Raw genomic sequence first — 26,151 nt, 5'->3', positions numbered from 1 at the left:
CTTCACATCTCACATTGTCCATTACACTTTTCGTATCACGCTTCCCACCTTTTAAATCCCACTTCTCACATCTCTCCCATTTCCCACAAAATGTGGGAAGTGAGATGTAGAAAGTGCGATGTGAGATGTTGGATGTGGGAAGTGAGAAGTGGGATGTAAAATGTGGGAAGTGAGATGTTGGATGTGGGAAGTGGTATGTAAAATGTGGGAAGTGAGATGTGGGAAAGTTATGTAATCGACCCCCAGTGGAATTTCACTGGGAATCAGTAAAAACCCGATGGGGAATTTACTCAGGTAGTCAAGTGTACACTCTTCCTGTAATACTTGTGTAAGAACGTGTAATACCGTGTAATAATGTGTTATTACGGTGCTGTAATAACGCAAAAAAATGTGTAATATCTCTGTAATAATGTGTAATACTCTGTAATAACGTGTAATAACTTAGTAATAAGGGTAACATTAGGTGTAATACCGGTAGTCAAGTGTACACGTTTTTAACTAGTAAATCCCCCCTCGTAAAAACCACTGATTCTCAGTGAAATTCCACTGGTGAATTAAAGAAAACTGAGCCAGTGATTTGAATTCAGTGGAATTTTCACTGATTCAGATTTAGAGTGTGGAATAACTATTTAATTAGTTACATTACGAACCAAATGGTTAGGCTGACTAACTAAATGGTAACAGTAACTAATATAAATTAGCAAAAATACTCTTTCTAACGAAAAGGTAATTGCAACCAATCGTTTCTCTTAGTGTGGATGCCAAGACAAAAAACGGATTCTCAAAAGCTTGGTTCTTAATTGGCTACAAAGACTGGGCCAGTAAAGGGAGCCGATCTTTGATTTTCAATAATGCTTCAATCTTTAGTAGACAATTAGTAACCAAGAATTTGAATTTTAGTTATTTATCATTGCAGCCAATGACAAACCAATATTGGATGCCTATTAATGGCAATATCAGCCCAAAATTTTACGATTTGTGGTCCACTATTGCGCCAACCAATAGTGTTCGACAAGGATACAAAAATTTCATTAAATTTATTTCATAGACTCTCTAAATCTGAATTACAGTAGTTTTCTACTAATGAAAGAGTGCGTATTCGTTTACCAATTGAATTAGTAACAGTTTTGACTAATCACAAAAAATTAAAAGCATTAAAATAAGCGTTGCAGCTTATTTTAATGCCTTTTAATTTTCTGTGATTTTTAGTTTTACAAAACTACCAATTGCTAGTAGAAAACTAATTCATGGAGTAAATCGTCTTAAAAACTCCATGAATTAGTAGTTTTCCACTAGCAATTAGTAGTTTTTTTTCAGTCAAAACTGTTACTAATTCAATTGGTAAACGAATACGCACTCTTTTATTAGTAGAAAACAACTAATTCAGATTCAAAGAGGTGATAATTAAAATATCTCCTCCCACCAAAACAGCAAAGTGCGATTGTGATTTCGACGACAAGGAAGTCTGTTCTTATAATGTTAGGAAAACACCTTGATAGTGAGAAAACTTCTGCAAAAAAAAAACTAAAGTCAAAAATGAAAATATGTTGAGTAGAGAAAATTTTTCATTAACAGTGAATCATGAAAGACTTATTATCATGGGAAGAGAGGGATTTTGGCTTAATTCGTGTATTTCGCACGGAACAAAGGATTTCTTTTCAGCAAGAGTAGACTGTGATTCTCAATGAATAATGTATTGTTCCATGGCCTCCTCTCAAATCGATGACATCATATAGGGATCCTGTGTCCAAGGACGATAACGCAGCAAGTGTAACTGTAGAATGTATCAGGTCTAGAGCGACAGAGAATTGTTTATTGTGGTCAAACTGAAAGCCCTAACGATTCTCAACTTCTATATACATATATATATGGTATACGTTGGTCCAATGCAAATTACGCTAATGGTCGGAAACCAAAAATGAAAAGCGTGCTGCAAATGCAGTCTGTTTACGCATGCGGAACACCCATGTGCCGAGCGAACCGTGAACCTGATGCTTGCACACTTCAGTCTCTATATCTGTATAGATGTGCATGTGTAACTATAAAAGTATATTTTATATATGCGACAATGTAATATTACACATCACAAACACATACAACTAATACATATAAGCTAAAAGAGTATATTTGAAAATTCTATTGATTTTTCCAAACCACTTTCTTTCAACATTATAAAAGACAAAATATGTATATTTATACGGGACACATGATTATGTTCTAAAAATTATTACATAGAATTTTCATTTTAGGGAATTTCATTTGTCATAATTATTTTTGAGCAGAATTTTTTATTTGTTCGAATTCGTATTTTGCAGAATTTTCATCAAATCGATTTTCTATATTACAGAATGTTTATATAACCGAAAATTCACTTTAAAGAATTTTTATTTGTTCGAATTTTTATTTGTCAAAATTTTTATTTTCTTGAATTTTCATTTAACATAATAGGGCATTTTAAAGAATTTTTATTGGCTAGAATTAAATTGCATAGAATTTTCAAAAATTATCCATAAAATTGTGATCGGTTGATTTTAAAAATCGTGCCAAAATCGATTGTTGTTTCGGCCATTTGCAATTTCGGACAAATAAAAATTCTAATTATTAGAAATTCTGTTAAATGATTTTTCGGTTAAGTAAAAATTCTGAAGTTTAAAAAATCGGTTATACGGAAATTATATCAAAAAAATAATTCGAACAAATGAAAATTCATCTGAAAGAATAAAATGAAAATTCTATGCAATTAAATTCTATCCAATAAAAATTCTTTAAAATGTCTAATATGTTAAATGAAAATTCGAGCAAATAAAAATTCTAACAAATAAAAATTCGAACAAATAAAAATTGTGTGAAGTGAATTTTTGGTTATATAAAAATTCTGTAATATAGAAAATCGCTTTGATGAAAATTCTGCAAAATACTAATTCGAACATATAAAAATTTTGCTCAAAAATAATTACACGGAGAAAAATAAAAAAAACTATAATATATTAACTTTTACTACTTTAAAAGTAAAACCGAAAACTGTCCGCAGTTTTTTGGGCAATTCTGTCAATTTTTACTGCAAAAATAGTAAAATTTACTTCTGAAATAGTAAATTTTACTATTTCTGAATTAAAAATTGCCAGAAATGCGCAGAAACTGCAAACATTTCCGGTTTTACTTTTAAAGTAGTAAAAGTTACTTTATTCATTTTTCCATTATTCTCCGTGTATGACAAATAATATAATCCATAAAATGAAAATTCTTACTAATGATTTTTAGAACATACATATAATCATGCGTCTCATTTATACATATTTTAGAGCTATGAAAATTGTGTTAAACGACAGAAATTCACCAATAGAAAATCGTGAATGGTAAATTTTTTGAAAATTGCGCCAAAATCTTTCTGTCGATTGTTTCTTCTGTTATTTTGTAATTTCGGATAAATGAAAATTCGGCTTCTTAAAAATTCTATCAATTAAAAATTCGTACAAATAAAAATTCAATGAATTAGAATTTTTGTCATTCGTATCACATAAAATTCGATTGAATGAGAATTCTGCTAAATTAAAATTTTTCCAAAAAGTTCTCTTAATTAAAAAAAACAAATTTCCCGAGATCGAATTGACAAATTTAAAAAACAAAAATATTTTTCTCGTCTTGGAAAGTAATATATATTAAAAAATATTTTTTATTTTCAAAATTGATTTTAACTTAATTTTCAGTGAAAAACAAATGAATTTTACTATACTAAAGATGCAGAAAACGAAGTGGAAAAAGTCGATTAACATTTACATAATTGACCCCCAGTTTTTTTTAAATTGTTTATTTATAAAATGTTAATAAAAAACAGTTATTTTCATGTCCTATGTAAAATTTAAAAATTATTTTATATTCCGCATACATTTATAAATAAAAAACCGTTAAGAAAAAAATTAATTAATAAATTCTAAAATAATAATATTAATTATTATTATTATTTTCTAATTTCTACGAAGCTGAAGTACGCAACGTTTATGATAAAACGATTTTTAAAGAAATAATTTTTAAAAATAAAAAATTCTATAAAATTTTTTTGCCTAAAAAATAATTTTTTATATTTCATTGATTAATGAAAACTACAAGAAATATTTTTTTGGTGAAAAATTATAGAATTTTTCATTTTAAGAATTTCTTTAAAAATTGTTTATCATAAACGTTGCGTACTTCAGCTTTGTAATTCATTTTCTAATTTAAAAAATTAATTTTTTACAGAAACTGTCGCAGTTAGACTAAAATTTTAATTCCATTATAAAAAAAAATTGCTTCAGATATAATCATCAAATAATTGATTAATGATTATTATGTTAATAAGTGCTTCATTTAACTTCTTAATTTCTGTTAAAACATATTTTACAAAAATGATTATAAAATGGAAGCAAAAGAAATATTTGGGAAAAAAAAATGTTTCGTTTTTATAATTTTGTAGAAAATTATTACTCAAAAAAAAATTAAAAAATAACTACGAAAAAACAGTAAATTTTTTCCCTGGATAAAATTTTTATTTATAATAAAAAAAGAATTTAATTTCTAAAATGATTAATCGTAAAAACTTGTTGAGAGTAAGTATTTTTACACCATATAATAAATTACAAACTAATTTCAAAGCGTTTTCTGGTTGTCATCAACGAACAATACAAATATAATAATTTGACAAAAACCGGATAGCCATCAAGAAAAATCTTTTAATCAAAATTAGTTTCCCTTTGTTCGAATTATCGTCAGATTTTAATCTTTATATATCTATAATTTTGTCACAAACTAAAATATAATCACAACAGGTAACAATAATTACCTGTTGTGAAAAACATTTCCTGGAAGTCTAATATGTCTGGCTTGGCTCATCTTTAGTCGAAATTTGCTAATAGGATAGCCGAAAAAAAAATAAACTGGATCTGGTCTGATTTATTTAAAATTGTGGAATATTTAATATTTTCAAATTATATATATTAGAAATATTTTCACAATGTTATAATTCTGAATATTCTTTGAAAATGAAAAATAAGAATATTTTATACCTGATTTACGGTGAAATAATATTGAATGTCTGAAAAACCGGCAGTCAAACATCTGTTAAGATATGGTTAGATTTTATGACACACTAAATTAAGGCAAAGGGACACATATTGCAATTTCAGAAACTCAAGCATATTGTCATTCGAACATTTTTACAATTTAACACGTGTTTTTAATTCCCGAGATTTATTTATTTAGAATATTCTAAATAATCCGGTATAATAAAAAAAAAAAAAGAAAATAAAAATAAAACTAGACATAAAAATCTTATTTTTATAGATTTTAAAAGATATTTTAATTCCAAATTTACTATTATTAATATACTCAATGGTATTTATAATAATAAAAATAAAAAGTATTTATAATAATCTCAACAGTAATAATTCTAAACACATATTCCCTTTTTTCTCTTTGTTCCAAAAATAGTTTACATACAAAACATTTTTTGCTTACTATGAATTTCAATGTACTGTAAAAAAAAGTTTTATACAAATATTATAATTTATTTATTACTATTTAACTAAAGAAATTATTAAAAACTAATTTATTAAACTTTTCCTCCGAGTATATATATATACATATATATAATATTATAATAAAGTAAAATTCAACTATATAAAATAATTTGAGCATGAAATAACAAAATTATCTCACTATTAAACAACATATTATAAACTGCTTTTCAATTCAGTGTCCACACAAAATTCACGAAGCTGAAGTACGCAACGTTTATGATAAACGATTTTTAAAGAAATAATTTTTCAAAATGAAAAATTCTATAATTCTTTGCCTAAAAAATATTTCTTGTAGTTTTCATTAATCAACAAATTATAAAAAAATATTTTTTAGGAAAAAAATTATAAAATGTTTCATTTTAAAAATTATTTCTTTAAAAATCGTTTATCATAAACGTTGCGTATTTCAGCTTTCTAAATTCCATTGTCAAAATTCCCCGACAATTTCTCTCTCATTAATTTTCTCTTCTGATTAAAAAACAAATGTTTAATTATATTAGCGATAATTTCATTTAATAAAAATTTAAATTATTTCCAATTTGTTATAATATTAATTTTTTAATTTTCACTCCCAAAATATTATTTATTCTGAAAGTATAATATTTTTTTTTCTTAACCCTCATAAATATATATGTAGGAAAAAGTAGGTAGTCTAGTAGGTATGCAAATGCTTATATTAAGCCATCCCAACTTTGAAAAGGGGACCTCTCAAAATTCATTCTAAACTACAAACATATTGTAACCTTCCGAGATTTTTCAGAGGAAATATTAAATCTTTCATTCATGTTTAGGAAAATCCGCAAAAAAAAATCTAATCTACGAAATTTTAAAAGAAACATTTCGATTAAGTTAAATTCATATTAAAAATGCTTTCTGTATTAAAAATAAAAATCACAAAAATTTAAAAAAAATATTCTATTTTTAATGTATTAATTATATTATTTATTATTATTATATTATTTATTTTGAGTCTCTGAAAATTAATCTACCGAATTCCGATCACAACAAAGAAAACAAAACTATATATATATAGAAAAAAGGTTATTGACAATCGAGATAAAAGACATTCAACAATATTATGAATACCATTTGTCCTTGATTCACAAAATGCAAACGGTAAATTCACCTTCCATTTTCGAATATAAACTGAATTTTATAAAAATCTATTTCTTTTTTTTTTCTTACGAATGAAAGCGTCCCTCGTGTGTTTTAGTAGCGTCTCGCGAGATATCGAGAATCAACCTAAACGAACATAACCTTCAATATTTTCCTTCTCTATTCTCACAGAATCAAAAAATAAAAAACAATTTCAAATCTGGTAATCACTGAATGAAGGAGAATTGTCCTTGAAAGTGGCATTTCATAATAGAGGTTAGGTTTCCGAATGCGCAGTGCATCTCAAAAGCAATAGCAAAAAAAAAGAAAAGAAAACAATTTCCAATTTTCGTATAAAAGCCACAAAAAAAAATTCATTGTAACAAAAAAAAACATTGTAAACAGAAAGTAAAAAAAAAAAAAAAACGCGCGAAAAATCAAGAGCAATGGAATTTTTGTGAGCAGACGCGGGGCTGAAAAGAGAATAACGATCGACACTTACAGGGTAGTACATTCCTTGCGGAGGAAGGAAAAACGCCCCAGAGCCCCACAGTTTGAGGCCGTTTTGCTCCACCGTTGTGTGAGAAAACAATCTGACACTCCTGAGCACGTCGTCGTTGTCGTCGTATGTTCCTCCACGGTCGCCACCTCCTCTCAAACGTTTGCCAGTCACTTTTTTTCCTTCCTTGTCACTCTTGTACCTCGTGTCGCAAACACTTTCTCCGTCACAACTTCTCTTTCAAGAAAACGGCGTGTTATTATCCTAGTCGAAACACAAAACGAGAGACAGAAACCGGTAGCGCGGTCGAACTGCGTTTATCCGCACGCACGAGACACACACACGCACTGTATATATATATATATTCTCTATATATATATATAAAAACGTCGCCGTCGAGACGCGCACACTATTATACTAGACCGTGAGAGTATTCACTATTATTGAAAATAGAAATTAAAATCGAGACTTGAATTAAACAATCTATTATGATTGTTCACAGTGCGGTTAAGTCCGCAAAACACACTAGACTACTTGGCTTTCTTTCTTTCCACAGTGCTCCTTCCCTCTCTCTCTCTCTCTCTCTCTCTCTCTCTCTCTTTCTCTCTCTCGGCAGATCGAACTCACGGCAACCACTTTGCGTGGTCCTTTTCAGACTGACGGCTGTACCGGCGCCATGCACCAATTCACTCGCAGCGCCATCTAAAATTGCGCGCGCGCAGCGCTGTGAACTTGCTGCGTCAATTTTCTGAACTTAATCATCAAACGTTCTCTACTATTTCCTTTTTTTCTCTCTCTCTCTCTCTCTAAAATCAGTTTCTTTACCATATAAAGATTTTTAAATTATGAAAATTAAATTTTTTTTTCCTAATATTATTAAAACAATAAATGAAAATTATATGTTACTAGCGATCGTTAAATATTAATTAAATAAATATAATGGCTTTTTGGTTATTAATTTTATTATTATAATAATAAATACGAAATGTCATTTTGTATTTTTATTTTTAAAATTAATAACCAAAAAGCCATTATATTTATTTTATATTACTATTATATTTCGTTATAATTTTTTTCTATTTAATTAATTTTTTATAATTATAATTTTAATTTTTTTATTTAATTAATTTTTTAATACAAAAGACCACTGCTTACAAAAAATTTTTGATTCTATCAATTACTTGACTATTTATCAAATATAAATATATTTGTAGCAAATATTTTTTATTTAAATTAAATTTGAGGTAATAAATTTTTGTTTTTGAAACAAATACGATTTAATTGACTCAAATAATAATTATTATAATATCGCAGATATAAATATTTTATTTGATAATAGTTATTTGAGTATAGTCAAGTAAACAATTATTTAAATTAAACAACCAAAATTATTTTTTTTTTTTAATACGTGTTTATTTGAGACAAGTAAAATTTATTTGAAGCGCAGCTAAAATTTTATTTATCTCAGAGTAACTTTTTATTTGTTTTAAATTAAAAAGAAAATTTATTTAGTATATCAATAAAATTTTATTTAACGCAAATAAAATTTATTTTCAACAAATAAATATTTATTTGGCTCTAAGAAAAATATTTCTTTTCTCTGAGTGTATTATAATTTTTTTTTTTTTTATATTTAAGTAGAAAAAAAGGAAAATGATTTTAAAATTTTGAGTAACTAATAATATATTTTTTAATTTTTTAATAATTTTTTTTTATAATTCTAAAAGAGTTTCAAAAAATTTTATTTTAAACAATTAATAATAGCCATGCTAAACATTTGATACACCCCAGAGAAATGAAATATTTTTTATCAAAGCCTAATAAATATTTATTTGATTCAAATAAATTTTTATTTATTATTATTTTATAGTAATAATAATAATAATAATAATAATTATTATTATTATTATTATTATTATTATTTATTATTATTATTATTATTGTTTTAAATAAATTCTTATTTGATTTTCATAAAAATTTAATTTACTCCAAATAAAAAGGCTAGTAGGCTGTGAGACGCAAATATACATTTATTTAACTCAAATATATACTATTATATTTGAATCAAATAAAACATTTTATATTTTAAAAATACATCAAAAATCATTTTTGTTATCATTTTTTTTAATTAATACACGGAGAAAAAAGATTTCTTTAATTCAAAGAAATTAATTTTTTTGACAAGTATTTCTTTGATTCAAAGAAAATTTATTTGACAAGTATTTATTCGATTCAAAGAAAATTTATTTGACAAGTATTTCTTTGATTCAAAGAAAATTTATTTGTTTCAAACAAATTATAATTGATTCAAAAAAAATTATCTTCGTTTCGAAGAAATTTGCGTTATTATTTCATTCAAATAAATGTTTCTCTGACCCTATATGAATGTTAGAATTTCTTCGATTTAATGCACAAATTTCTTTCATTCAAAGAAAATTATTTAAATCAAAGAAATTTTCTTTTGAAACTAAGAAGCTTTTTTTGTTTCAAAGAAAATTTTATTTTGAATAAAAGAAAACAAGTCAAAGAAACTATGGTTTCTTTAAATCAAAGAAATCTTTTCTCTATGGGTGTACATTATTTTATATTCAAAAAAAAAATTAATTTTCCTTTCTAAATTAAAGAATTTAACATTAATAATAAATTCAATTTTTTTTAAATTGTATTCTATACTGAAAGAATTTTTTTTTTTTATTCAAATAATCTGTTATATTTACATTGATTATTATTTTCAAATAAATATTTATTTTTGAACTAAATAATTTATTTTGTTACTATTAGAATTATAAATCTTTAAAATATATTTTATTTATTTATGAACTGAAAAAGAAAAGAAGTAAAAAATTTAACTTTCAAAACAGAATTCTATAAATTCTTATATATATATACTCTCTTTTGCAACTGAAGAAAAGGGATGTAAATTCTTAACTCAAAAGGAAATTAATGCGCTTTATTTCCCGTTTTCAACTTCTAGAGCAAAATACGAATATATTTTGTTTAATTTCCTAAATTTATAAAAAGTATACCCAAAAAAATATTAATTTGTTAGAAAAAAATTCATTATTTTTTTTAATTTATAATATTATTAAAATTAGAGAAAATTAAATTAAAGAAAATAGTAGCAGATTTTTTTTTTCTAAAATTAATATTTTTTTTTGTATTACTTTCGAAAAATTCAGGAAATTAATCCTAAATAGTTTTCTTGGTATATGGCTTTGGGAAAATTATTTCTATCAAAAAATATATCTTTAACTATATATGTATATATAAATTATATATAAATCTCTGTAATTTATTTAAATGGATATCTATAAAATATATTCGTTTGGCTCCAATCTCTGCACATATAATAATAGCGCGAAATGATGAGAGAAAAAAAAAATTTGCGACATGTACGATTTGAAATTGTGTGAATAAATTTAAGTAAAATTCTATGTTAAGAATCATGGGTCATCGTTAGGTCAATTTACCTCAATTTCATTTGTAAATTATTGTCAAAGCCGATAAGCCAAAACTAACATATAAAATAGATCGACTAGCATTTCATAAAAGAGGTCGCACACAAATCAAGACTATAATTATATTTTTGCTAAATCTATCCGACATCTTCTTAGACTTTTGCCTCTGTAAAATTAACGTTTGCCCTTATTTCCTATTTCCTAATTTTGAAAAACGATCTAAATTATGTAATAAAATAAAGATGAATCGTATCCACATTTATATCTACTTTATAATTATATATATATTTAAGTAGGTCCTTTTAACATATATATATATATTCCAAAAGAGTTGAAGATGAAAATAATTTACCATTAATGGAAAATTTAAAAAAATATATGTATTTTTATAATCATATATATATATGTATATTATTTTTAGATTAGCGTTTTTCTGCTTTATTATATTTAAACAAGATTTTTAATCATAAACTTTCCTTTTTCCAATCTGCATAAAAATTGTGTATATACATATATTTATAAGATTTTTGACAGAATGTAAAAATGCTTTTAAATATTAAAATTGTATCATTTTTTTTATATTATTATTTTTTAATAGAAAAGTTGGAAAAAAATTTGATAATAAGTAAAAGCGAGAACTTGTTGAATAAAGTTATTTTTCATTTTTGTCATGAAAAATAAATATATACAATACTGTAACTTTTCACGCTTTTAATTAAGAATTTAATTTTTGGGTGAATTTAAGTATTCGAAAGCTATAAATAAAAAAGATTAATCTTCACTGAAAAAAAATTCTGATTAGGCTATATTTAACATTACTTTCTAGTTATGTTAACCAGAATCAAAATGTTAAATATACCCCAACCAGAATTCTGGTTATTCTAATTAGAATTTTTTTTCAGTGTTGTTTTAAAATCAATTACTTAAATTTTTGTTTGTAGACAAACATTTGTCATAATTCTCGTCAACTACCGCACCCTGCTTTAGTAAAAATTTAGTAACTTTATTGTTAAAATTAAGTTACTGTAAAATTATACTAAATTTTCACTAGAGCAAGGTGCGATAGTTGACGAGAATATTATATATGACAAATGGCGAGTGGGGACAATATGGAAACCAACCGGCTAAAGTAACGAAATACCAACTATGTAACAGAAAATAAAATAAAATGGCGCCAAATTTAAAAATTAAAAACTCAATTTACGATAATTAAACCGCAAACAATTAACGTAATTCGTTCAAATTAGAAATTAATAATTATATATACTATTTTGCAGTTTCCAACTATTTCATAAGTTTCTAAAAGTTTAAATTTCATCTATATCGATTAAACAATAAAAAATTATTAATCTAGAGGGTTTCATTTTCTACTTTATTATAACTTTTTAATTATCTGTATAATATATTAATGTATCGTTGAAAAAGTTAAAATTCTTACAAAGTACATTAATTTATTGCTTCATGATTGAATAATAATCATCGAAAAGTTTTGAAAAACTCTATCTATATATATATATATATATATATACTTATTCGCAGAAACTAGCACAAATCTTTCGAGAGCGCAGTTTCTTCATTACTTTCTGTTTCTGCATGCGCGCAGACTTTGTAAACTCCTCTTTTCAAAAAGTTAGACAAGTACCTATATAAAATGCGATCTACTACAATTTCTCAAACACTCTTTGGGTATTATAAACAAAGAAATTCCCACTATATATATATATTATATGGATGAGCTCTATAAGAAATTGAAAAGATTTTTGCGAGAAATTTGTCTCGATCTAAAACTTTATATTTTCTCCACTAAATCCATCTATCGACATTCACAACAAGTTCGCAAAACTGAAACTGAAAGACACCAGTGAAGAGTATGTTTTCATCCAAAATGAAAAAGAGAGAGAACAGGAGTTTCAGAAACAGAAAAAGGATAGGAACCGGAAGTGAGAGGGATAATAGAACAAGTCCCAACAATTTGTATCCTTGGAATTGAGCCAACAAATGTCGGAAGCATCACATGCATATAATACCAAAATGGAAAATGGCCTCCTCTCCTAGACAGAGGGAAAGGACTTGTTTTCCTGAAGCTTGGATTATTTGTCCTTGTCACTATCCGCCTATTAACAAAATGTCAACCTGACATGCATAAAGTTTGTCCTTTATTAAATTGCGATACTCTAATTTTATCGAAACGGTTATATTTTGTTTTTTTAAATATTTAAAACAGAATTTAATATTTAGAATGCATTTTGAAACCCAATTTTAGTTTTTTTGAAAACAAAATCGAACTGTACCTAATTTTACTCACTTTTGGAGTAGTTGATTTTTAATTCCCACTAAAAAAATATTCTCAAATAGGTAGTATATATTCTAAATTTCAGAATTACATCTGTTTGTAGTATTACTCTAAAAAATAGAAACATAACCTAAAATTTGTTTGGAACTAAGGTCCAATTCATTGTGAAGCGTCACATATAATACAACAAGAGAAATGTTTTATTTGAACCAAATATAATATATTTGATTTAAATAAACGCGTATATTTGTCTCACAGTCTACTAAATATTTACATATACTTAATATATTTATTAGGCTGTAAGACGAATATATATATACCATTTTTCTAGGTGTAATGGATTTGTTTGCGCTTTTAATAATTAATGAAAATTTGAAAAATTGATGCACAACAAAAGTAGATCATTAAGATGATGCACTGCAAATTAAGTTTAATTGAACTCATTTTGAGTTGAGATTTTTTTTTCGGCGTAATATAGAATTTATTTTGAAATGAGATTCTTCTCTAAATCTCTATAGTAAGTACATATATATTACAGGCTTTGGGATCGATGGATATACACTCTGTGTACATCAGATAAAGAAATGCAGGAGTTCACCTGCGAGGTAGACTCACCCTTCAGGGGATGCTGGCCCTTCACGTGTTACCATAGCAACCCCTAAGCGACAGGGTGTAAAAACCATGGTAGTATGAAGCTCTCATCTTGTACGACAATAAATTCGAATGTATCAAAAACTATTTTTTTAAAAAAATATACTATCTTCTTCTCAATCTTTATTAAAATTGACAATCTCAAATCTTCTTGTAAAAGAAAAAAAAATGATAAAATAAGATAGATTTCAAATGTAAAATAACATTTTTCTTTCTTTCTATATTCCATAATATTGTCTTCGAGTATTTTATCAACAAGTGAATATATATATATATATATATATATATTTATCTCAGAGAACCAAATAAATATTTATTTGTTTCAAATAAATTTTACTTTAAATAAATTTGATTTTGTTTAAATAAAATTTTATTTTTGCTAAATTAAATTTCTAATTTTGAAACAAATAAAAAGTTATTATATAGGCTCTGAGACAAATATATTTTTTCATGGAGAAAAATGTAAAAATGAATGAAGTAACTTTTACTATACTTTAAAAGTAAAACCTGTACTGTCCGCAGTTTCTGACAATTTTTACTCCAGAAATAGTAAAATTTACTATTTCTAGAATAATATTTACTATTTCAAGAGTGAATTTTACTATTTCTGGAGTAAAAATTGACAGAAATTCGTAGAAACTGCGGGCAATTCAGGTTTTACTTTTAAAGTATAGTAAAAGTTACTTTATTCGTATTTCCATTTTTCTCTGGTTAATAAATAAATTTTATTTGTTTCAAGTAAATGCAAAAAAAAATATTTCGCTGTGTGTATAAAATGTGTTTTTTAAATTAAAATTTCTGTTTAAATTTTTTTTAAATATTTCTTTCATTTAATTTAAATTATTAATACATAAAATATAGTATACGCGAATTCTGCAAAAAGAGGAAAATAACAAATTTTACCAAAATTAAATTTCTCGGATGTGAAAAATATTTTTCACTCACACAATAATTTTCATCATTTATACTATGCATCTTTTAATAACTGTGGGTTCAGAAACTCATTACATATATATATATATATATATATATATATATGTATTTTTTTAAACGCAATAAATGCTATATGGACAAAAGTCTCATATACGAGGTAAAATCAATATATTATATTATATTTTCAACCAAGTATATAAAAGAGAAAAATGCAGTTTAGACGAGAATTAATATATACGTATATATTATGCTTCACGTATATCCAGAGGAAAGATATATATATTTGTCTCAGAGAGCTAAATAAATATTTATTTGTTTCAAATAAATTTTATTTTCGAGTTAAATATAAAATTTTATTTATGCTAAATAAAATGTTATTTGTTCTAAATAATTTGTTTTTGATTTAAAATAAATAAAAAATATTTTGAGACAAATATAATATTTTTATTTATTTCAAATAAATTTTATTTGTCTCGAATAAATGGCAATAAAATATTTCTCTGGGTATATATAGTATATAATATAAAGTTTTTTTTTTGAGTTTTAAAAAGTTCAAATTATTCATCAGATAAGTTTATGTAACGTCCAATTTGAGATTGGCACATACGAGAATAGAATAACTCTGTTCGAGCAGACATCAAATGATTCGATTAAATGAGATAATGAGTTTGTTCACGTAGTTTGAGAACTCAATTATTTTGGTGACACGTGATGAATTTGTGCAATCATTGACGGTACCAAACTCCCGCGTGTCTGTGTGAAGTTATGATCATACTCTAAAACTAAACATAATATAAATGTCGAGTTTCACTGTGAAATATGCTTTGTAATAAAAAAAAAAAATGTTTTCCGCTATTTTTAAAATTTTTTTCAAAATTTTGATCCATATTATTCAAATTTAAAATTATATTATACCTATACTCTCTAAATCTGAATTAGTAAAAATCTTTACTAATTTAAATTAGTGACTCACTTTTTGCTTTAGAATTAGTTAAATGTTACTAATTGTTAGTAAAAGTTACTAATAATTAGTAAAATTTTACTAATTCAGAAGCAAAAAGTGAGTCACTAATTCAAATAAGTAAACATTTTTACTAATTCAGATTTAGAGAGTAAATCTGAATCCGTAGTTTTCTACACGGAGAGAAATTTACAGTGATGGCGACTGTCGCGCCATTTCTGGTGACTATACCGTTTAGTAGATTTTCGACGAACTAATTTAACAGTCGGATTTACTAAACAGCCGTTTTGTAGCTGTGACATATTAACTGTAGAGTAGTGCCAACTGTTAAAACTGTCAAAAAATTAAAATGGCCGCCTTTGTTGTGAATATGCTAAACATAACCTTCTCTACGGGATTTACATGATTTAAATTTACTGTTTCTTGTAAAAATAAATAATAAAGTATAGGTAAAGTTTAAATAAACTATTAATAATTTCTAAATATTTAATTTAGTTTGTGAAATTGGAATTATATTGTGGAAATAAGTAAATTTAAACAATCTCAGTATATATCGTACTTATTTATTAATTACACTTTTTTCTAATTATAATTAAAAAAATGTTAAAACATATGAATAAAATTAATATTTTATTATAAAAAGGAAGTTTAATAATGTATTTTAATTAAATTAATAAATAATTTGAAACAATTTAATTAAAAATATAAACTTAAAATATATATGTATATTGTTTTTATGGATAATATAAAATAGTTATTTAATAAAATGTTTTGAAGACTTAAGATTTAAATTGAATATTATAGAAATCATAATTTAAAGATTTTTAAAAATAATTAATTAATTATTTAAAATTGTTTTTGTAAACAAAAATAAATTGAGATTATTAATACATTAGTTTTAGGTTAGGAGAATAATCAACTTTAAATATTGCTTGTTTTTACATGTTGTTATAATTTTTTTTCATAAATTCATAAATTAAACTTTAATATCCTAAGCCGGTTTCGTTCACGTGTAAAGATAAACATAACCTTAAAAGATGCAGCGATTCTTCGTGCGGACGATCGTATTTAAATGATATATATTGTTTTAAATTTACTAATAGAATAAACTTATCTTTGAATTTTTCCTCATAACTGGAAGAGCCCCAGTTAGACAATAAATCTTCTATATTCATGAGTTATCTTTTGAATATAATCAACTCACTTGTGTCAAACTGTCGCAAACAATATAAGTGTCCGCCATTTTTATAAAATAAGAACTGGTAAGAAGTGGGGAGACTGAGCAGTCGCATTTAATCAACGGATAGTGTTGGCAAAAGAACCGTTTAGTAAATTCAACTACAAGGAACTAAACGCTGTTTAGTAATAGCGAATGCCAGTAAAGTTATCCTAACAATATTTTTTGCCTACTAAACGTGTTTTGTAGCCACCACTGTACCTCTTCTCTCCGTGATATACTAATGAAAGAGTGCGGATTCGTTTACCAATTGAATTAGTAACAGTTTTGACTCTTTTTTAGTAGAAAACTACTAATTCATAGAGTAAATCGGCTTACTAATTTAAAATAGTAAAAAATACGATTTACTACATGAATTAGTAGTTTTCTACTAAAAAAGAGTCAATACTGTTACTAATTCAATTGGTAAACGAATCCGCACTCTTTCATTAGTATAGAAATTTTTTTTTAAATATTATACAAACAATTGTTATTTACATACACCCAGAAAAATGATATATTTGTCTCACAGCCTAATAAATATTTACTTGATTCAAATAAATTTTTATTTGATTTAAATAAAAAATATTTATTTGCATTAAATAATTATTTGATTCAAGTAAATATTTATTTGATTTTTTTTTTAAATTTCGCGCCATATTTTTTTAGGTTATTATCACTAGAAGCACGGTGTTCAACATTTTTTTAAAAAGCGTTCCAATATTATGTAGTCGCCACTCTCACCTATATAGACAATTTTTTTTAGACCTTTTTGTGAGACTCTATGTATATAAATTTTGAACTGATTTTAACATTTTTCTTAAAAGGCATAAGCTCTGAGATTATATATAAAAAAAAGGAAATATAAAACGTGAATTTCACTCAAGAAACAATGGGAATAAAATTCATAAAAACTTTTTTTTTATAGTTTCCTCTTAAGAATACTAGAAATTCTATGAAGGACAAAAGCAACCAAGAGAAAAATACCATTGGGATAAAAGGGAGAAAAACCCCATCCACTTTAGAGTCCTATAAAAATCCAATAAAAATCCTAAGGAGACAAAGCATCCATTACTTGCAAGAAAACGTTTAATGGGTATTTTCAAGCGAAATGAGCTTCTCTTTTGAGGAAAGCCAGGTGTACGTTTTGCGCGCAGAATAGAGAAGAAAATTTATATATATATATATATGCATACAAAAAGAAGAAAAGTTTTAATGATGAAAGATACAAAAAGTTCAAAAAAAATAATGAAGACAGATCCAAAAATCAAGAGATATTTTTTTTTATATTCTAATCCATAAAATATATATGAAGGAAAAGTCTCTAGTTCTAAAAGATGCATGGATTTTAAGCTTATGTTTCAAGTGCAGCCAAGCCGGATGTATTTTTAGAAGTCAGAGAGAGCTTTTTGCTATATAGACGTCACAACATACAAAGTTTAACGCGCACATGCGCCTAAAATTCTCACTGTACAAAGGCGTACAGACTTTAAGACTATGTATATATATATATATATATATGTATACACAATATACATGTACTGTTTCAAAGCTCAGCTTGGGTATGCCACGAACTCTGACCAAATCTCAATGTTGCACACTTCACTTTAAAAAGGGATCAAAAAAAAAGAAAGGGAAAAAAAGCACTCGAGTTTTCGCGGTTTTTCGTTCTCACGTCCTTTCTCACCACCAATTTCCACATAATATAAAGACCTGCTTTAGTGTAGTGTTTAAAAATAATTTTACAATTTTTTGACTGTTTTAGAATTTAATATGCAAAAATTTCTACAGATAATTTTTTGAAAGCAACTTTTTTATATACCAAAAGAAAAACATTCTATAGGTACCGCATGTATTCTATATAGTTCAAAATATTTTTTTTTCAGTTTAAAGGTACATACGAAATTTTAGTAAAATTTTTTTGGAGGTGAAATTGTAAATTATTTAGGAAAAATGGGTTAGAAAGGGAAATTTTCACCAAGTATTTCCAAGTTTTATAAAAGCTTTATTATTAAATTTACTGCAAAATATATATTAAAGTTTAGAGTATTATTTAGCAAAACCTTATAAAATATACTATATGAAAATTTCTCTTTTTAGTACATTTTCCTTAAATCGGTAAATATTTAACAATCAAAGCATTTTCTAAAATTTCATAATTTCTGCACTTATTTCTTTAGAATAATATTTTATGGAAGCATGAAGAGTCGAATAGCACCATCACAATTTCCTATTTGCGCCTGGAAGGCCAAAAAAGCTATACATTTTTTATCATTTTTTTTTTTATATAACAAGTAAATTATTTTATTCGAACCTTAAAATACACGCAATGAAAAGAATAAGTTATACTCTCTAAATCTGAATTAGTAAAAATGTTTACTAATTTAAATTAGTGACTCACTTTTTGCTTCTGACGAATTAGTAAAAGTTACTAATAACACAGGCACACAAAAAAAGTGCCCGGGTTGGGAGATCAAAGTACCCTACCTCCATGTATTTTGGGCCGCTGAACACGAATCTAAAGTCCATTTTGCTGCTGCACGTGTACGTTTCTTCCTATAACTTCAAAAAACATTTCACATTTTTGGTGGTATACGATTTTTTTTAAATTGATGGATTTATATGAAACTGAGTATTTAGGGGTATTTGAGGTCGCTGATAACGAATCTGAAGTTAAAATTTAAAAATTCAAAATAGCGGACAAATTTTTTGAAAAAAATGATTTAAAAAATTTTTTTTTTTAAATTCTTATATTTTTATAGAATTTGTTACTCGGGGGTTTTTGGGGTCGCTGATTAAGAATCTGAAGTCAGTTTTTCAAAATCCAAAATGGTGGATCCAATATAGAGGAGGAATTTTTAAAAAATTGTTGGATTTTTATGATACTTGAAATAAACTCAACATGGACCGTCGGCATTAGCATTACCCGATGAGGTTGAGTTTCTTTCAAGTTTCATAAAAATCCAATAATTTTTTAAAAATGCGTCCTCCATATTGGATCTGCCATTTTGAATTTTCAATATCTGACTTCAGATTCGTAATCAGCGACCTCAAAAACCCCTAAATACCCAGTTTCATATAAATCCATCAATTTAAAAAAAATCGTATACCACCAAAAATGTGAAATGTTTTTTGAGGTTATAGGAAGAAACGTACACGTGCAGGAGCAAAATGGACTTTAGATTCGTGTTCAGCGGCCCAAAGTACATGGAGGTAGGGTACTTTGATCTCCCAACAAGGGCACTTTTTGTGTGTGTGTGGCTGTGTTATTAGTAATTTTACTAACAATTAGTAAAATTTTACTAATTCAGAAGCAAAAAGTAAGTCACTAATTCGAATTAATAATCATTTTTACTAATTTAGATTTAGAGAGTAAAATTTTCGTTAGGAATTATTGAAACATAAGCCAGAGGGAACTGATTTGTTTGAGACCCCTTAAAAATAAGCACTTTTGCGTTGATCACGATATTTAATTATTGCTTTACTTAAAATAAAAAACCAAATATTTGCTATTAGTAGGTGAGTATAACATGTGATTGAACAAAAAATTTTTTTTCTTAATACAATCTTTAACAAGGTAAATTTTACTAAAAATTGGAATTTTTGATACAGCAAGACATGCTAAAAATTCAAATTTCAATTTTGTTCAAAATCCTTCGTTTAGTCCGGAGCAATACTTACTTACTAACAGAAAATGTTTGGCCTTTTGATTTTAGATAAAGCAATAATTAAATATCGTGATCAACGCAAAATTTCTTATTTTTAAGGGATTTCAAACAAATCAGTTCCCTCTTGTTAAATTTTCAATATTTTTTAACGAAAAAAAAAACTATTTTGTTGTGTTAACTAAATTATTTTGTTGTCGTAACCAAATTTTGGTTGGAATTTAAAAATTGTTCAACCAAGTAATTTTGTTGGCCTAATCGAAACTTATTTCCCAAATTTGCACTTAAAAATTTATAAAATTGCAGTAAATTTTCATTACTCTTTTTGGGCTGAGAAAATAAATTTTATAGAAAAAAAAGAGTAAAGTGTATTAAATAAAATATTTGAAAATCTATTTGGCTCGTGTCAAATTCAGTAATACAAGGGAGTTCGGTTAGTTAGGAACAAAGAAAGGTTCAATTCTTCAGAGAGAAGTCGCAGTTGAAGAGGGCCTGCTTACAGTAGGGTCGCCATGGATACCCTCCCTTACTCTAAAAGAAAGTGTGGATGATCCATAAGCCAGATTTTATACAATGCAAGTTATACTGCATATACACACATAAATCTATGTTTGTTTGTATATATATATGTGTGTGTGTGTTCGATAAGCAATTGTATTGTGTAAGGGGACTGAAATTTGTACAAGTGTATTTTAAGAAAGAGTATATATTTGGAGAGTTGTCAAGATAAATTTCAAGGATCGAACCAATTTCTTCCCATTCTAGAGTTTGTGTTTCAACTCCCACGAAACCTCATTGCTTATAATCCAACATCCTTTCCAAAAATAGTTTTCAGACGAAAACAAAAATAGACAAAACTTAAAGTATCATACATATATATACCGTTCTAAGTAATTCTGTATAGAAATTTTTAACTTTCAGAATCAAAAACACTTTTTGAAATTATCTTTTTCTAAAAACTGAGTCGCCTTAGTTTGGCATAAATTTCGAAAGTTCGAATTATCAACAGAACGAATTCCATATAAAGTAGAATAACCATTTTTTATTGAATTATCAAAAATTCGAATTTTCAAAGTTAAATTTTTTTTTTAATCGAAGTTTCTATAAAATGTTTTTTTTACTTTATGGAATTCGATCTTTTCTTAATTTTTTAATTCGACATTCTGAAATTTAGAATATATATATTTGGGACCTATTTTAGAATATTTTATACTTAAATTCAGTATGTAACATTATGGGAAGCATGATTTTGTTCTAAAAATCATTAGTTAGAATTTTCAATTTTTAGATTTTCATTTGTCATAATTATTTATGAGCCGATTTTTAATTTATTCGAATTAGTATTTTGCAGAATTTTCATCAAAACGATTTTCTATATTACACTATTTTTATATAACCGCGGAAATTCACTTCACAGAATTTTTATTTGTTTGAATTTTTTTTTGTCATAATTTTTATTTGCTTAAATTTTTATTTAACATAATAGGCATTTTAAAGAATTTTTATTAGGTACAATTTTCTTTCAGATGAATTTTCATTTGTTCGAATTATTATTTGATATAATTTCCGCATATAACCGATTTTTCATACTACAGAATTTTTACTTAACCGAAAAGTCATTTAACAGAATTTCTGATTGATAGAATATTTATTTGTCCGAAATTGCAAATGGCCGAGCAAACAATTGATTTTGGCGCGATTTTTAAAATCAACCAATCAAAAATTATCCTTAAAATTTTGATTGGTTGATTTTAAAAATCGCGCCAAAATCGATTGTTGTTTCGGTCATTTGCAATTTCGGACAAAAAATCGGTTATATGGGGAAATTATATCAAATACACTGAGAGAAATGGATAGTAAGAATTTGATAGTAAAAAGAAAGATTGTACAAGGTACTATCATTGTGTTACTGACAAGAATCTACTATCAACATTTTACTATCCAAGATGTTACCCAAAGACGTAAAATATGTTAGCTTTTGGATTGTAGTCACTACTATCAAATATTGTAAAAATTAAATGTGAGCGCATGCGCTGATTGTGGTGTATACTTCGCCTATTCAATTGCGGTCCTTGTGTTTTCACGCACGTGTTTATATATAGTGAAAAAAGTTGTGAATAAAAAAATGGACGAGTTTATTAAAAATTTATTAATGTCGTGGAATATCGAATCTTTGATTCCATCTTTTGGAGGTACTTAGGTTTATTATTTTGATTGAATTAGCGAAAACTGAAGTGTGAACGTGTTTATAACCTCAAAACAATTTTGCGTTGTTTAGACGGTGAAATTGATGAAGAATCGTTTTACTTACTGAACAATGATACAATATCACTCATTATACCAAAACCAGAACCTCGCTTAAAATTTTTTAAAAAATTTCAAGATTACAAAAATCAAGTAAGTTTTTTTTTCGTTTGTATAAATGTACATGTGTTTATTGAAATTTTTTTTTGGAAAAAAAATTTTTTCATATTTTTTCTTACTTTTTTAAACTTAAAAATTAGTAAAATAATACAAATTCAATTGACTCTGTGAAAAAAATATACCGTTTGATAAATATATTTATGTTTAAGCAAGTCCTTTTTATAGACTGAGTGAAAAAATAGACATACACGGAGAAAAATTTATGCTACTGGGTAACATAATGATGTTAAGGGCAACCATATTTAGTGCTAAATATACAGACAGCGATATATATTGTAGTATTTACTATCAGATTATTATAGAAATTTGATTGTACAATTTACAATCTTTGATGTTAAAAATTTTATACGATCTCTTTACGTTCTCGAGTGGCAAATATACACGAACCTAACCTCGCTTTTTTGTAAACTTAAATAATTTCATTTTATTTTAATAAGACATTTCGATAAGAATTTAAACTTTAAACTTTTTACATAAAAAAGAGTATGTCTATTTTTTCACTCAGTCTATAAAAAGGACTTGCTTAAACATAAATATATTTATCAAACGGTATATTTTTTTCACAGAGTCAATTGAATTTGTATTATTTTACTAATTTTTAAGTTTAAAAAAGTAAGAAAAAATATGAAAAAATTTTTTTTCCAAAAAAAAATTTCAATAAACACATGTACATTTATACAAACGAAAAAAAAACTTACTTGATTTTTGTAATCTTGAAATTTTTTAAAAAATTTTAAGCGAGGTTCTGGTTTTGGTATAATGAGTGATATTGTATCATTGTTCAGTAAGTAAAACGATTCTTCATCAATTTCACCGTCTAAACAACGCAAAATTGTTTTGAGGTTATAAACACGTTCACACTTCAGTTTTCGCTAATTCAATCAAAATAATAAACCTAAGTACCTCCAAAAGATGGAATCAAAGATTCGATATTCCACGACATTAATAAATTTTTAATAAACTCGTCCATTTTTTTATTCACAACTTTTTTCACTATATATAAACACGTGCGTGAAAACACAAGGACCGCAATTGAATAGGCGAAGTATACACCACAATCAGCGCATGCGCTCACATTTAATTTTTACAATATTTGATAGTAGTGACTACAATCCAAAAGCTAACATATTTTACGTCTTTGGGTAACATCTTGGATAGTAAAATGTTGATAGTAGATTCTTGTCAGTAACACAATGATAGTACCTTGTACAATCTTTCTTTTTACTATCAAATTCTTACTATCCATTTCTCTCAGTGTACTCTTTTTTATGTAAAAAGTTTAAAGTTTAAATTCTTATCGAAATGTCTTATTAAAATAAAATGAAATTATTTAAGTTTACAAAAAAGCGAGGTTAGGTTCGTGTATATTTGCCACTCGAGAACGTAAAGAGATCGTATAAAATTTTTAACATCAAAGATTGTAAATTGTACAATCAAATTTCTATAATAATCTGATAGTAAATACTACAATATATATCGCTGTCTGTATATTTAGCACTAAATATGGTTGCCCTTAACATCATTATGTTACCCAGTAGCATAAATTTCTCTCCGTGTAATAATTCAAACAAATGAAAATTCATCTGAAAGAAAATTCTATCACTGTAAAAAGAAAGGTATTAATTTAATACCGACTTCAGGTACGAAATTGTCATTTGGTTATATTTTGATACCTAAAATCGGTACTGTTTTAGTACTTTTCGGTACTATTTTAGTACTTTCTTTTTACAGTGATGCAATGAAATTCTACCCAATAAAAATTCTTAAAAATGCTTATTAAGTTAAATGAAAATTCGAGCTAATAAAAATTCTGACAAATAAAAATTGGAACAAAAAAAAATTGTGTGAAGTGAATTTTAGGTTATATAAAAATTTTGTAATATTCATACCTTCCTCAAAATTTTGAGTTCGCATAGATTTTTTCCCAATTGTAAAACTTGGTTTTTGAATTACATCAAATATATAAGAAATATATATGTCACTCAAAAAGATTGATACAAACATTTAAAAAACATGATTTTTCTTCGCTTGAAAAATATATTATATATATATATAGCAAATTCCTGTATATATAGAAACAAAATAAAATCTATTTTATATTCCATAAAAATGGAAACTTTGAGAAAAAAAATATATATATACGAGAGAAAAAGTTTAAGGAAAACGAAAATGTAAACAGGAATAACCTTTGGATAAGTGAACATGACTGGAAACTTGAAAAAGTGATAGAAGATCATTGAAAGGCAGTAAAACAGAACTTTTTATAGATCAGATTAGATATTTCATTCGCCTATTTTATACGGCTCTCCTCTGCTTCCGTTAAAATGTGTGCGGCGTCTTTTCCAGAAGGCGTTTGAGTGTAAAATCTATCCAGTATGCCATAAAAACTTTCAGTATCAAACTTAAAAGACTTTATACCAGAACCTGTACACTTTAAAAATAAATTTTTCAAAATGATACCATATATATATAAATTTTATTAATTCACGGCATCACAAAAAAAGAGAAAAAAATTTTCTCAGTACCTACTTATGAAAGAAGTGGATTTTTTTTTTTATAAAAAATATTTTAATATTTAATATATAATATAATAATTACGTAAACTTTAAAATTATTTAGTTTATATAAGTTTTTAGTATATAAGTTTCAATAAAACAATTTAAGAGCAGTTTATTTAAAATTTAAATAAAAAAAAAAAAAAAAATGAAGGCACATAAATTGTGTAATTTAATAAAAATGAAATTATTTTATTGCAAAAACGTGTAATATTTGTAGAATAAAAAAAAAAGTGAGAAATTTTTATGAGAAAAATTGAATTATTTAATAATAATGTACTTTAAGGTTGATGCTAATAAAAATCAATGCTCACCATCTGCTTCACGTTTTCTAGGTTTAGAATCTAGTATGTTTTTCTTGTAAGATTTGAACAGTGCGGTTAACGAGAATTCAAAGAGGGGCTTTACTTGTACGGGACTTGAAAACAACTTTGTTTATCTTATAGAATTTGGCCAGACTATTTGCAAATGTGATCGAGTTCTATATATATATATTTTCTAAATAATCTAAGTTTCTTCAGTATCTCATCATAATTGTATAACGAGGATATATCTTTCTGTATTTCTTGGAAGATAATTATATTCAATATATAGTATAATTTGATTCATATAAAAATTAAATAAAAATAAATTAAAATTAATTTTAATTTTTAATTTATATTTTATAAAATTTGTGATGCAATCTGAAGAAAGGGACCTTACAAGCAAATCACTTTAAGGTTATGTTTGTTTTAGTTTTTTCTTTGAGTGAAAGTCTTTTTTAATTAGGGGCCGTCCATAAACTATACGTTACCTATTTTAGGGGGGAGGGGGTCTAAAAAGAATGAAAATAAATTGACAGTTTAATTA

At 25.9% G+C, this 26,151-nt stretch overlaps 1 protein-coding gene across 12 annotated transcripts in view; it reads right to left on the bottom strand.

Annotated features, from left to right (window-relative positions):
• Positions 1-26,151, bottom strand: part of LOC127283950 (RNA binding protein fox-1 homolog 2) — a 410,297-nt gene that overhangs the window by 203,405 nt on the left and 180,741 nt on the right. For 5 of the 12 annotated variants that reach the window (XM_051309145.1, XM_051309146.1, XM_051309152.1 and 2 more), the window contains exon 1: positions 7,150-7,822. The exons of 1 other annotated variant lie outside the window; for it this stretch is intronic. In XM_051309145.1, coding sequence (XP_051165102.1) covers positions 7,150-7,161 — 12 coding nt within the window. In that variant the 5' untranslated portion in view covers positions 7,162-7,822. Of the gene's footprint in view, positions 1-7,149; positions 7,823-26,151 lie in introns of those variants that run through there. 6 more of the 12 variants (XM_051309150.1, XM_051309143.1, XM_051309144.1 and 3 more) reach the window with 2 other exon arrangements.

Source organism: Leptopilina boulardi, unplaced genomic scaffold (assembly GCF_019393585.1).
Source record: "Leptopilina boulardi isolate dan_hultmark-lab unplaced genomic scaffold, ZJU_Lbou_2.1 LbouV2_316, whole genome shotgun sequence".
Taxonomy (NCBI): Eukaryota; Metazoa; Arthropoda; class Insecta; order Hymenoptera; family Figitidae; genus Leptopilina; species Leptopilina boulardi.
The sequence above is the reverse complement of the archived record's forward strand: the minus strand, read 5'-3'. Positions and strand labels throughout refer to the sequence as shown.